The 12830-nt window shown below is 46.6% G+C and overlaps 1 protein-coding gene across 5 annotated transcripts in view; it reads left to right on the top strand.

Annotated features, from left to right (window-relative positions):
* ANKS3 (ankyrin repeat and sterile alpha motif domain containing 3) overlaps window positions 1-12830 on the top strand; it is a 61511-nt gene that overhangs the window by 7843 nt on the left and 40838 nt on the right. For 4 of the 5 annotated variants that reach the window (XM_039349893.1, XM_039349895.1, XM_039349896.1 and 1 more), the window contains 10 exons: window positions 756-884; window positions 2445-2557; window positions 4149-4316; window positions 5366-5490; window positions 7079-7220; window positions 7485-7657; window positions 7977-8062; window positions 8878-8961; window positions 9598-9692; window positions 10363-10902. In XM_039349893.1, coding sequence (XP_039205827.1) covers window positions 756-884; window positions 2445-2557; window positions 4149-4316; window positions 5366-5490; window positions 7079-7220; window positions 7485-7657; window positions 7977-8062; window positions 8878-8961; window positions 9598-9680 — 1103 coding nt within the window. In that variant the 3' untranslated portion in view covers window positions 9681-9692; window positions 10363-10902. Of the gene's footprint in view, window positions 1-755; window positions 885-2444; window positions 2558-4148; window positions 4317-5365; window positions 5491-7078; window positions 7221-7484; window positions 7658-7976; window positions 8063-8877; window positions 8962-9597; window positions 9693-10362; window positions 10903-12830 lie in introns of those variants that run through there. The other variant, XM_039349894.1, reaches the window with a different exon arrangement.

The raw sequence follows: 12830 nt of genomic DNA, 5'->3' as shown, positions 1-12830 counted from the left end.
AGGAAGGAAGGAAGGAAGGAAGGAAGGAAGCCGTAATGGCGCAGTTGTTACCATGCAGGCTGACTCTGCTCACTGCCAGGAGTTCAATCCTGATTGGCTCAAGGTTGACTCAGCCTTCAGTCCTTCCAAGGTCAGTAAAATGAGGACCCAGGTTGTTGGGGGCAAATATGTTGTAAACCGCTTAGAGAGGGCTGTAAAGTACTATAAGGCGGTATATAAGTCTAAGTGCTATTGCTGTACTAAGTTAATATTGAGGGACACAGGGAAGGAAGGAGGGCTATCCTGCTGTGATGAGCTCCTAAAGAGATTTTTTTAAAAAATAACATTCTTCATCATCATTTCCTAAGATCCAGTTTTTTTACTCTTCTAGAGAATCTGATAACTCTACCTTCTGTAAGGTACTTAACCCTCTAGCCATTTTTCGTTGTCCTGAAAGTAACTTGAGTGAAGTCCTGGATTCGCTCATTCTGAAAGTCTTGATTGCAGGGATGGCCAACCTTGGCAACATTAAGACGTGTGGACTTCAACTCCCAGAAGTCCCCAGCCCCTAGCACACATACAGTGTTGCATGCTGCCTCATGTTAGCTTTGGGGAGTCTTGGAGGCCTTCTGACACCAAAGCAGAATAAAAAATGGTTCCGTAAACAAGGTCTGTCCACTTGTGACCTTTACACGATCCATATTGCTCAGCGGTCAGGACTTCCCGTTCCTTGGTTCACCTCCCTTCCTTTTACTGTCCCTTCCTTTTACACACAGAGCAGGTCCCGCCAGAAGGCTACGTCACCTTTAAAGATGATGGAAGCGGCTTTGAGGGAGGGGACCTTCGTTACCGAGACGTCATCTCCCCCATTAACGACCAAGATGTGGAAAGTAATAGCAGTCGAGGTATCCTGTGCTTTCTTTGGCTGGATAGACTGACCGTGCAGACCGTCTTTAAGATTCCTCTCAAAACCTTTCCAGGCAGAAGGAGCTGTTTTGAAATACAGGCTGTTTGGTTGCCGTGACATTGATTTGGCTCCAGAATAAGTAATCTAAAGATGAATTGGGCTTCTTTGTTTCTGTTCTCTGTCGAGCTAAGGGGCTTTGGAGTATGTTGCGACTGGCAGACGTTATAATAGGATTATGAGATTTTTGTGTTCGTTGAGCTGAAGCAAAATAATCATTTTCCTGCTCCTGGAATTAGATTGTGACCTGTGACCAACACTGTCTATATTGGCTACCTGTTCAATCCACCATCCCTCTCCCTGATTCCTTCCCTCCCTCCCTCTCCCTCTCTCTGTCTCTAACTCAAGGTGATAAGCACCCATAATGCACCTCACTCTTCCTATTTTCCTCACAACAACAACCTTGTGAGGTGAGTTGGGTGGAGAGAAAGGGACTGTCCCAAAGTCACCTATCTGGTTTTCATGCCTATGGCAGGACTAGAACTCACCATCTCCTAATGATTGGCCCAAAGTCACCCAGCTGGCCTTCACGCCTATAGCAGGACTAGAACTCACCGTCTCCTAATGATTGGCCCAAAGTCACCCAGCTGGCCTTCATGCCTGTGGCAGGACTAGAACTCACCGTCTCCTGGTTTCTAGGCCAGCATCTTAAGCAGTAGACCAAACTGATTCAGTTTGCTTTTCGATTCTTATGGATGACTGTGACCTTATAGCTTAGATAATCTAATTCTGACATTTCTTTTGCTTCTCTCATTCCCTGTTTTATAAAATCTCACCTGTTGAAAAGCTGGAGAACTCGAAAGTTGTTATTTGCGTCTCTTAATAAAACCTGCAATGCGTTTTGAAGTTTAATCTAAAGCCCTATGAAAAAGGGATGAGACACTTGTATGCCAAACTCGGCGCAAGTTGCCTCTGGCGAATAAATCGGAATGCACCAGGATGCCAACATCCACGATTTTTCCAAATACTGTGGCCTAGTTCATAGTTCATCAAAGATAGAACACTGACTTAAAATGGAGAGATTTGCCCCTTGTTTTGTCAATGTAAGGATCCTCCCCGCTTTGCATCTTAAGAAGACAGAACTCTTGGAATCCTTTATTAAGGGAAAATGGTTGCAGGCGTTCTAGACAGGACTTGGGGGCCAAGCCCTATGGTTCAAGTTTTAAGGAGTTCCCAGCAACCCCACTCCACCATCCTTCCAGTGACAATCCCAGGCTGATGGCCCCATTGTTATGGTTAGTCCTTTTGGTGGTATCCACATTCAGTCCCTTTTGGAGTTGTACCGAAGGAAGTGAGGGCCATAAAGCCCCTTTGTTTACCCCCCCCCTTCCCCTTCATTGTATGACAGAATCCAGAGAGGGCAGAAATGGGGTTTTCCATAGTCGATAACTAGAGATGAAATATAATTGGATTCTGACATCCAGTCAGTATCTGAATATATAATGGTTGCCGCTCTAATGGATCTGAAACGGTCTTTTTCTCTCACTTCTCACCATTTCAGAAGAGAATTTCTTCTTCACAAACGACCTGGGCATTATCCAGACCAGCAGCAGCAGTGAAGGCCTGGCCAGAACTGTGGGCATCAGCAGCGAGGGCTCCTTAGAGAGCAATGAGGTAGAGAACTTGCAACACATGCGCGGTCTTGTGTGGACTTGGGAGCTAAGCAGAACTGGGCCTGTTTAGTACTTGGGTGAGGGACCACCAGAAGAGAACAGCACTAGAATGAAAAGACCATTTCTATCTTAGTTGCCAAGGAAACAGTGTCTGTGTGTCTGTGTCTGTGTCCACGTAGCTACTGGGAGCTGAGCTTGACTTAAAGGTGTCTTAAACAGAAGTGGAAAACAAATACATATTCTTGGGGTGGAAGAGATGAATAACAGAAAAGGGTCCTTGGAGGTCATCTAGTCCAACCCCCTGCTCAGGCAGGAAGCCCTACACCCTTTCAGACAAGTGGTTGTCCAGTCTCTTAAAAACCGCCAGTGTTGGAGCACCCACAACTTCTGGATCAATGGTTCTCAACCTGTGGGTCGGAATCCCATTTGGGGTCAAATGACCATTTCACGGGGGTCGCCAAACAACGCAGTCCGCCATTTTTTTCCCCCCTTTTCCTTAGCTGGGCTACTCCCTTTTATTCTATTGGCTTTTGAAAGCCTATCGAATAGACTCTCTTGAATAGAGTCTAATTCTATTGGCTTTCAAAAGCCAATAGGAATTGTCCAGGCTGTCTCTGCCCTGCTGAGCCCGCCAAAAGTCCCATTCTGCAAACGGTGCTGCACCAGTTGAGTAGTCCTCGATTTACGACCGGTTGAGTAGTCCTCGACTTACGACCGGTTGGGGGGTCGCGGCATTAAAAAGGTTGAGAACCACTGTTCTGGAGGCAAGCCGTTGCACTGATTATTCTAACGGCCAGGAAGTTTCTCCTTAGTTCTAAGTTGCTTCTCTCCTCGATTAGTTTCCATCCATGGCCTGTTTCTCTGACTTCAGGTGCTTTAGAGAATAGGTTGACACCCCCCCCCCCTCTTTTTTGTGGCAGCTCCTCAAATACTGGAATAGAGGTAGTCCTCGACTTGCAACAGTTTGCTTAGTGACCGTTTGAAGTTACAACGGTTCTGAAAAAAATGACTTATGACCCGTTTTTCACACTTATGACCGTTGCAACATCCCCATGGTCCTGTGATTTACATTCGGATGCTTGACATCTGACTCACATTTATGACGGCTGTAGTGTCCTGGGGTCAGGTGATTCCCCTTTTGCAGGCTTCTGTGGAGCAAAGTCAAGGGGGGAAAGCCAGATTCCTTCCACAACCGTGTTACTAACTTAACAACTGCGGTGATTTGCTTAACAAATGTGGCAAGAAAAAGTGTAAAATGGGGCAAAGCTCGCTTAACAAATTTTAGCAGTGTACATTTTGGGCTCAATTGTGGTCGTAAGTGGAGGATTACTCATCCCTAGTGCCTCTTTTCATTAAACTAGATAGCTTTAAGCATTCTGAGGCTGAAGCTGCTTCTCAAAAAGACACATGATGCTTTTTCTACGCATGATAATAAAAAAAAAGGGACGACGTCTGGAGCTCCTGAAGTTGTTAACAATTGACCTTTGTTAACGGAGGAGGTCCTGTCATCTTAATCTTTTAACAAACCTGGGTTTTGAGGAGGATGGCCTTCGCTGGCCTGATCCCCTGTCCTCCTTTCTCAACGTGTGCAGGACTCTGACCACGCAGCCAAATCCTCCAGCCGAAAACATCCCAAGAGTTCGACGAAAGGCAAGAATCGCTATGGCAACAGTGACGCTCACTGGCCTTGGAAAGCCAAAGCATCTGCTCAACACTGTGGCCCATCTAATGACGAGACCGCCTCCTGTGCTGGACCACAGGTAACTCTCAAGACCGGCAAGGAAATACGGGAAAGAAGAACCCCATTTTGGATTTCTGGAGCGCTCTTTATTGGTAGTTGGAGGGGGAATTTTGAGAACCTGCCAAAACAGTTCTCCATGTCAGGGTAGGGCCGAGAACATGTTTCTCAACCTTGGCGGCTTTAAGGTGGTGTGGACTTCAACTCCCAGAATTCCCCAACTATCATGCTGACTGGGGAATTCTGGGAGTTGGGTGTTGTCAGAGAATCTTGATGACCTGCCCAAATAATTGTCCATGTCAAGATATACCTAGAACAGTGTTTCTCAGCCTTGGCAATTTTAAGGTGTATGGACTTCAGCTGCCAGAATTCTGATGCTGGCTAGGGAATTCTGGGAGTTGAAGTCCACAAATCCTAAAGTTGAGGACTGTTGACCTAAAGTAATTAAGGGGAGTTATTCAGAGTCATTTTTCCTCATACTTCCTCCCTCCCCTGAACTGAGGATTCCGTCCTGTGACAGTTCTCCCTCCTGCATGTTCCCATAGTCTACTTGACATTCCATCACAAAACTCACAACGCTACAAAAGTTTGATTCCCAAGGACCAGCCAGAGACACACACATCCTACAGAGTGGTTACAACGGCCTTGTTGCTGGTCAGCTCTCCCTGTAGTTGCTACTCTTGTGTGCTTGTAACTAGACCCAGGTGCAGATGTGGCTGCCACATTCAGTTTTTGCCAGCAGTTTCCTGAAAGGAACTGTCTCCGTTCTTCTCACTGTATCTTCTCACTGCATCCCTGTAGAGTAGAATATCCTGAACAAGAGTTACGAGCTAAAGCTTGCTCAGAGAATATTAGACATTTGAGTAGGGGTTTGGAGTTACTTCCACCACATCACCTCTTTCTCAGCTTGAGGATGGTTCTGCCTGTTAGGTGGCGTTGACTTTATGCAGAAGCTGATGGGAGTGGTGTGGCTTTTGTCAATAGAGCTGGAACAGAGAACGGTGCAAGTCCTTTTCCCTTGAGTTTTAACACAGCTTCCTGATGGATCTGTTTGCTTCCCCTGGGCTGTAGGATCTGGCCACCTTCCTGAACCAGATTGGCTGCCTGAAGTACTTGCAAGTCTTTGAGGAGCAAGACATTGACCTCCGCATCTTCCTCACTTTAACGGAGACTGACCTAAAAGAGATCGGCATCACGTAAGCAGATTTCTATGCTGAGTCGTGGACCCAGAACCGTGCAGCTTTCGTTCCAGATAGCCCAGTGATGATGAACCTTTTAGAGACTGAGTGTCCAAAAACTGCCCTGTCCCCTGGCCTGATCCCGTCACACCCCCTCCCCTGCCCGCTCCGCCCCGGCCAACCCCCCTGCCTCGCAGGGCCGCCCGCCGCCTCCACGCCCTGCGGCAGATTGCCCAGTGGTCCTGCAGCACCATGGTGGCCACATCCGCCGCCCGTGTCCTGCAGCAGCATCTCCACGCAACAGGGCACAAGGGCGGAGTCTTGTCCTTGATGCCCGGCTGCCATGTCCTTGGCTGTACTGCTCTGTGTGGGCCACGCCTAGGGGTGATTCTCCGGGGGGGCTGCTGGTGAGCAGGACATCCAGGGGGGAGGCGGGGCTGGAGCGATGGCACGTATGCCCACAGAGAGGGCTCCAAGTGCCGCCTCTGGCACGCGTGCCATGGGTTCGCCACCACTGAGATAGTCTATCGCTCAACGCTTCACATCTTCTGTTTTGACCCTGCATGTTCCTTACCGATAGAGAATCTGGTTGCATTCATTTAAAAAAAAAAAGGGGGGGGGAGTAGTGCATTTAACTTAATGTGTCACTGAATGCAGCAACTTTCTGGACACACTTGGTGCCAAGTGGCTGTCAAGCATCGAAACATTTATTCTGCTTCAGCCAATTGTAATTCTCAGCTTGCCAATAGTCACAGAGGGGAGGGGGAATGTGTGGATTACTGAAGCCCCTGTGAGCGGCCTGGCATGCAACCCAAGGTCATTGGATAAACTGTTGCCTAGGAATTGAATCTTTTTATCATAAAAATTGCTGAAAGAGTAATTGGACAATTATCTTTCTGGCGCCATATTGCCAGAGTTGGTTTTATATTCATTAGTGCCAGTATGTTGTGCTCAATAAAGTTTTGCATTAGAGATTGGAATGTCTCTGCTGTGCTTACTTTGTTGGGATCGTCAGCCGGAACTTTGACACTGGTCTTTGTGGGAGCATGTTCTCCAATATTTTTCTGATTATTTCTTCCTCTGATGTTAATCCTTCATTCTTCCAATATTGCGCAAAGATTATTCTCACTGCTGTGATGAGGTGTAAAATCAAATATAAGCTTTGCTTATTAATCTTTTCCGGCATTATACCTAGTAAGAAAAGTTCAGGTTTTAAAATCAACCTAAAACCACCTAATATTTTTTCTAAGCATGCATGTATCTTTTCCCAATAAGCCTTTGCTTTGCCGCACGTCCACCAAATGTGGAATGCGCAGAGATGGACAGATTAACTATGAGATTGAAAGATAAAGAAGACACCAATTATTACCAAACTTGGGACTTATTTTATAGTTGGCTAGAGGAAAGAATGAAGGATTAGGAATTGAATATGTATTAGCATAGCTGAGCTCAGACTGCTCGTTGGTTGAAAAATTAACATATGTATGTAAAAGAAAATCAATAAAATCTTTATTTTAAAAAAAAGCACGTTCTCCAATAGCCACTCTGCCTGCAGACCTCTCTGAGGGGAGCTTTCCTTCTGATTCCTGGTTACTTTCCCCTGTAGGCTCTTTGGACCAAAGAGGAAGATGACCTCGGCCATTGCGCGGTGGCACAGCAGTGCCCGACCCCTGAGCGATGCTCTTGAGCTAGCCTATGCCGACCGACTAGAAGCCGAAATGCAAGAATTGGCCATTCAGCTTCACAAGGTGAAAAACCAAAATCTCTTAGCGCCTTAGGGAGAAGACGATGCTCTGTTGCACCCCAGTTGCGATGCATACATGTCAGTTGGGGGCCTCGTTGGTTTAAGTCCCTGAAGTACCAGGAGAGGGAAATTGAACTACCGGTCCTTTCGTTCTTTTTCTCTTCAAATCTGAGGAAGTCCAGCGGATGAAAAGATTAGCTTGAGGAGTGAAAGCTGTGGTTGGATGGAAAACACTGGACTCTGGTCCTTTTTCTCTCTTTGCTTACAGAGGTGTGAGGAACTCAAAGGGCTGAAAGGACAGGTGAGCCAAGAGCAGGAGCTGCGAGCGGTGGTCGAGAGTTGCCTGATGGAGCAGGACGTGGCCTGGAGCAATGCCCAGGCTCAACTCCAAGAAGTCCAGGCCTTCACCAGAAATGCTGGGATCCTCCTGGAACAGATGCGGTGAGTGAACCTTCAAGAGGTCAGAAATGGCCATCACGTAATCCCCAGGATTCTGCAGCTGTTAAGTAAATACATGTGGGTTGCCGAGCACTTAAATTCTGATCACAAGACCGTGGGGAATGCTGCAGTGGTCGTAAAGGTGAGGACCAGTCCTGAGTCACTGCTTTCAGTGCCATCGTAATATCAAATGGTGGCAAAATGAATGGTTGTAAGTCAAGGACTACCTGTAATCCTTCCATGAGGATTTCTTGTGTTGCTCTGCCTCTCTGTGTGTGATTTCCTTCCACAGTAACCTCTTGATGTTCTGATTTCCTTTCAGGGCCTGCCAGGCAGAGCTGGATTCCCGGGTCAACTGGGAGCAGGCAGCTGACCAGAGATCGGAGATCAGAGCACAGCTAGGAGCCAGTAAGTGGGATGCTCAGTCCATGACCAAGAGGCTGTCTTCACCCTCTTTTCTCTCACACATACCATGTTTCCCTGAAAGTAAGGCCTACACTAACAATAAGCCCTGGCTCGATTTTGGGGGGTGGGCTTAATATAAGCCCTATCCCCAAAATAAGCCCTAGTTTTGGGGCGAGGCACACACCTAAAAATCAAGCTATGGGGGGATGGAGCTGCCCTGTGTGCCCCACACCCACTTACCTGGCAACCAGGCCTCTCCTTGCAGGCCCACTTCTTCTTCTGAGGCCTCTTCTGCAGCCAGGCCTGCATTTCTCAGTCACAGGGCTTTCCGGAAGGCCTCTGCAACCAAGAACCAAGCTATGGATCCAATCTGTAGCTGGGTTCTGCAAGATCTCAGCAGCCAAGCACCAAGCTGTGGATTGAATCCATAGTTCGGTACTCGGCTGCTTAGACCTTCTGGAAAGGCTTGACTGCAAAATTCAGGCCCAAACGTAGCTGCAGAACTTGGCCCCAGAAGAAGTGGACTGGCTGGGTGAGGCTGTCGATGCTGGAGTTGAGGTAAGGCCTACCCCAAAAATAAGACCCGGTGCCTCTTTTGGAGGGAAAAAAAAATAAGACCTGATCTTATTCATTCTAATATTTTCCTACTTTTCTTGGGGCAAACCGGCTGAATTGTTTCTTTTTTCTTTCCCCCCCTTCAAAATAAAGGCACGGCTCTGCTTTGACTGAAATTGGGGAAGAGGCTACTTTCATGCCCATCTCATCTTTAGAACAATGCTAGCTTGAATTAATGCCACCGATTTCTTTCTCGTTCTTAGGCCCCGAAGGATGGTCACCTACCTTGAAGGCCCTTAGCCTGCCTGAGCTGTCAGCTCTTTTGCAGGAGTGTGTGGGAGAAATGGGTAAGGTTCACACAGGCTGTTGAAAACGTGTCTTCTCCTTAATCTGGTCAAAATGACTGCAGCAGCCTGACACACCCAACGGGTTGCTGTCAAAGAGAAATCGATGTTGGAGAAGAGCAGGCAGAGTTGGGAGGGCAGAGCTAAATGTGTCATCAGCTTAGAATCCTTACATTGCTGCAAACGATCCAAGCTCAGTCCTCCTTGAATTCTTTTGTCCCTGTTCTGGCACCGGTTCAGATTTGAACTTTAGTTGGCTAGATTCTTGCTTATAGGCTTGAGCAATAAATCCTTCTAAATTGCAAGTTAACATATGGTCCTGAACCTTTGCACCTGACAATAGTGGAATAAAGCAGGGATCCCCAACTCCTGGTCCATGGACCGGCATTAGGCCAGAAACCGGGCCACGCCAACAAGCAAAGCCCCATCCGTGGGATGCAGGCAGCATGTGAAACCACGCCCCCTCCAGTCCGTGGAAAAACCTCTCTCCATGGAACCGGTTCCTGATGCCCAAAAGGTTGGGGGGGGGGGTGCTGGAACAAAGGACAACTTCCCAGAGTTAGCTTACTTGCCTGTCATACTGGAGGTTTTTTTCTGTGTCCCGACACTTGTGATAACTCAGCTGCTCTGTCTGTCTAGGGACAACTCTCTGTTCTGTCAACCGTCATCTTGAGAGGCTACAACATCCGGAGAAGGGCAAGGCTGTCCGCAAACAGCCCTAGCAGAAGAGGAAGGTAAGCGAGGAGCAAATAGCCCCCGAGGCTGAGAGGTGAAGCTGATGTGTAAAAAAATCGTGGTCTTCAAGACCAAGAGAATGCCTTGGGGACATTTGGTTGGCCCTTCTGGGAAACCAGAAACCCAGACCAGAGAATGTGTCATCCAGAAGGTGTTTTACATCTACGTACTACGGGTAGTCCTTAACGTACGGCCCCAGTTGAGTCCAAAATTTCTGTTGTGAAGTGAGACATTTGTTAAGTGAACCCGGTCCCATTTGACGACCTTTCTTGCTACAGTTGCTAAGCGAGTCGCTGCAGTTGATAAGTTAGTAAGCTGGTCGTTAAGCGGACCTGGCTTCCCCACTGACTTTGCTCGTGAGACGTTCGCAACAGGGACTGCTTTCCTTCCTTCCATTCTGTTTACCTCTGAAACAATGACCCAAAAGGTCATGGTTGTCTAGTTATTAGATCAGCTTTCCGTACGTTGGGTTTCTGCATCACACCAAGCCATCTGTGGCTCATTTGTGGTTCAGCCCCATGTGTGAATCCCCGTTTATGCATTGGAGAACTGGGGTTTTGATGTGATGTGAGCGCCCAGCTCCAGAGGCTGCTCGGCCTTGTAAAGTGTCTGTCCCAAGCAGAAGTGCCTATTGGCTTCTGTTGGCTGAAACCTTGCCTCGTGTTGCAGAGATGCTGACGTTGGGTGACCGTTCCACCCTGAAGCTGTGTTTGCCTGCAAGAGTGAGCGAGTGCAAGTGACGGATCGGCTGCCCGGGCCATCTCCAGTGAGGGCCTCGGAAAACGCAGCTGCCGTTGGTGACGAATGAGGGCAGATCTGCTGGATGGCACACCTGCTGTGCCGAAAGAGGAACGTGGGTCTGAATCTGCAAAGCCGGAAGAGTGGTGAGCACGCAAGCTCTCTAAAGCTTGCAAGTGCCAAGCAAGCACGTTCACATGTGCCTTGTTGTGGAAGATATGCTTGCTGTCTCTTTAATATAAGCAAGCAAGCCTTGTTGATATCAACATGTAAGGCGCTTCTTCCTCCATCTCTGTGTCCACAACAGGAAACATAATGACAGCAAAACTCTGAGCCTAAGGACTTCATCCTCTTTTGACCTAGAAGCCAAAAGAGTTTGCAATTCACCCCTCCCAACAATTTTATTCTTTCTTTTCTCCTCCAATCCAATGTGATTTGTTTGAAACATGGAAATGCTTTTTTTTTTTTTAAGCAGGAACAAAATGTTATCTTTTTGGGTCCTTTTAACACACAATTTCAGATTATAGTCTCATACTTGACAATACGAGGTGGCTCCCATTAGCAAAACTGGGGTTGTAAAATCTTCAGGCAGAACAAGGTAGTCTGGATTAGTTCTGAAGAGCCAGATTGAACACTTGAACAATGACAAGATGATAGTTAACCCAGGATGGTGGACGTTGTAGGATGATCTTGAGATTCAAAGCAGAAGGTTCTCTAGGTCCATCTAGAAGTCAACGGTGACGGTCCTGCAAGTTTTGAAAAAGCTGCATCTTCCAGAGCCTGTCTGTGATTGTTGAAGAGCTGATGAGAGGGAATGAAGTGGTGCCCTTTCATTAATCTGTTTCTTATTGATAGGCACATCTCACTATACCTTGTATTTGCCAGAGATTTCAAAAATGTAGATTACAGAACTCAATGAACCTGGTTCTCCTACAAAATGAATTGCCCAGAATTGGCTTAGCTGCCATCAGCAGCAAGCTTTTGTGTGCTATTCCTTGACATGTTCAAGCAGTGCAGAAAGATTAGCATGACTTTAGAAAAATGCTGTTTGGTCGGAAAACTGATGCTGCCAAAGAATATTCATTGCTTGGACCTCCTTCTCTGTTTCAACCCCATGATCACGTGAGTATTTGTAAAGCTCCAGGGTTTCACGGCTGCTAACACTCGTAGTTAAAGCGAGTTGGGTGTCAAACATGCACACCATAAGCCTACCCCGTAGAAGCGGTACGATATTTTAAAGGATGTACTTCCATTTTTAATTTTGTTATAGTCTGGTTTCTCTTCAGATCGTATACTGCACATCTTTTGTCTTTTATTAAAGATTGTGATTTTTTTTTTAATTATATCTGGCCAGGCGAGATAGACCTTTATGAAATAGAAACCAATTTAAACCTCGGGCATGGCTGTACTACTTCCAACTGGAGAAAAAACTCGAAAGATTACCTATTTTTACCTGCTTACTCTTCCTTGTCCATCTGGTGTCTGCTGGAGGTTTCAAAATGACCTCGGAGCCAACGTAGATGGTAATCATGATGTACATTGTGAACTGAAATGGGTGGAAGGCACCAGATTGAGAAAGGTGGAGGCAAGGTTTCTACCTAGGATATTTTTTTTCTCTCCTGTTATGCCAGCTACTCTTATATGTGCAGGGACTGTTTTGTAGCAAAGGTAATTCAGTCATAATATGCTTAATTGTAGACTGACTTTTTTTTTTCTGCTTGTGAAAACCAGACCTCTGGCTATTTATAGCAACATAGACTAAGAATTGCAATCTATTTTTGATATACTAAAGTAGACACTTTTCGAATAAAACAATGATACTGTAAAGATCAAAATGCATGATTTAGAGCAATCTTATCCTGTCTTGTGGCCTCCAGCTCTGTTAACCATCTTCTTCTTCTTGTGCCATATCCGTTATCGGACGTTGGCGATCATGTTGGCGATCCTGTTTTTATCAGTAACTGCACGAAAAAGTGCTGTTAACCATGCTTAAGGGGAAATTTATCCTCTCTTCAAAAACATCTGGAAGGGGCCATATATAGACCAGGGCTTTTCAACCTTTTCACCCATTGTACCACTTTTAGGATATGGCAACATCCGAGTACCACCAGTCGCCTAGCAAAGTGTCAAAAACTTGATGACCCAAAAAAAAGGAAAAAGTAAAAAAGTGATGAAGTACAGGTAGTCCTCGACTTACAACAGTTTGCTTAATGACTGTTTGAAGTTACAATGGCACTGAAAAAAGTGCCCCCCAAGAAACAGCCGAACAAGACATCTGCCTGCGTGCCCAATGGCGCTCTTCCTCCTGTCCGAGGTTTTCATTGTTGTGAGCATTTCGTTGAGGATTGGCAATGGAGATGGGGTGGGGGGGTGTTTGGTTTTTATTCCCCCCCATCTAC

This window comes from Crotalus tigris, unplaced genomic scaffold, assembly GCF_016545835.1.
Source record: "Crotalus tigris isolate CLP2741 ecotype Arizona unplaced genomic scaffold, ASM1654583v1 scf7180000018301.7375997, whole genome shotgun sequence".
Taxonomy (NCBI): Eukaryota; Metazoa; Chordata; class Lepidosauria; order Squamata; family Viperidae; genus Crotalus; species Crotalus tigris.
This window is presented reverse-complemented; position numbering and strand designations above follow the sequence as displayed.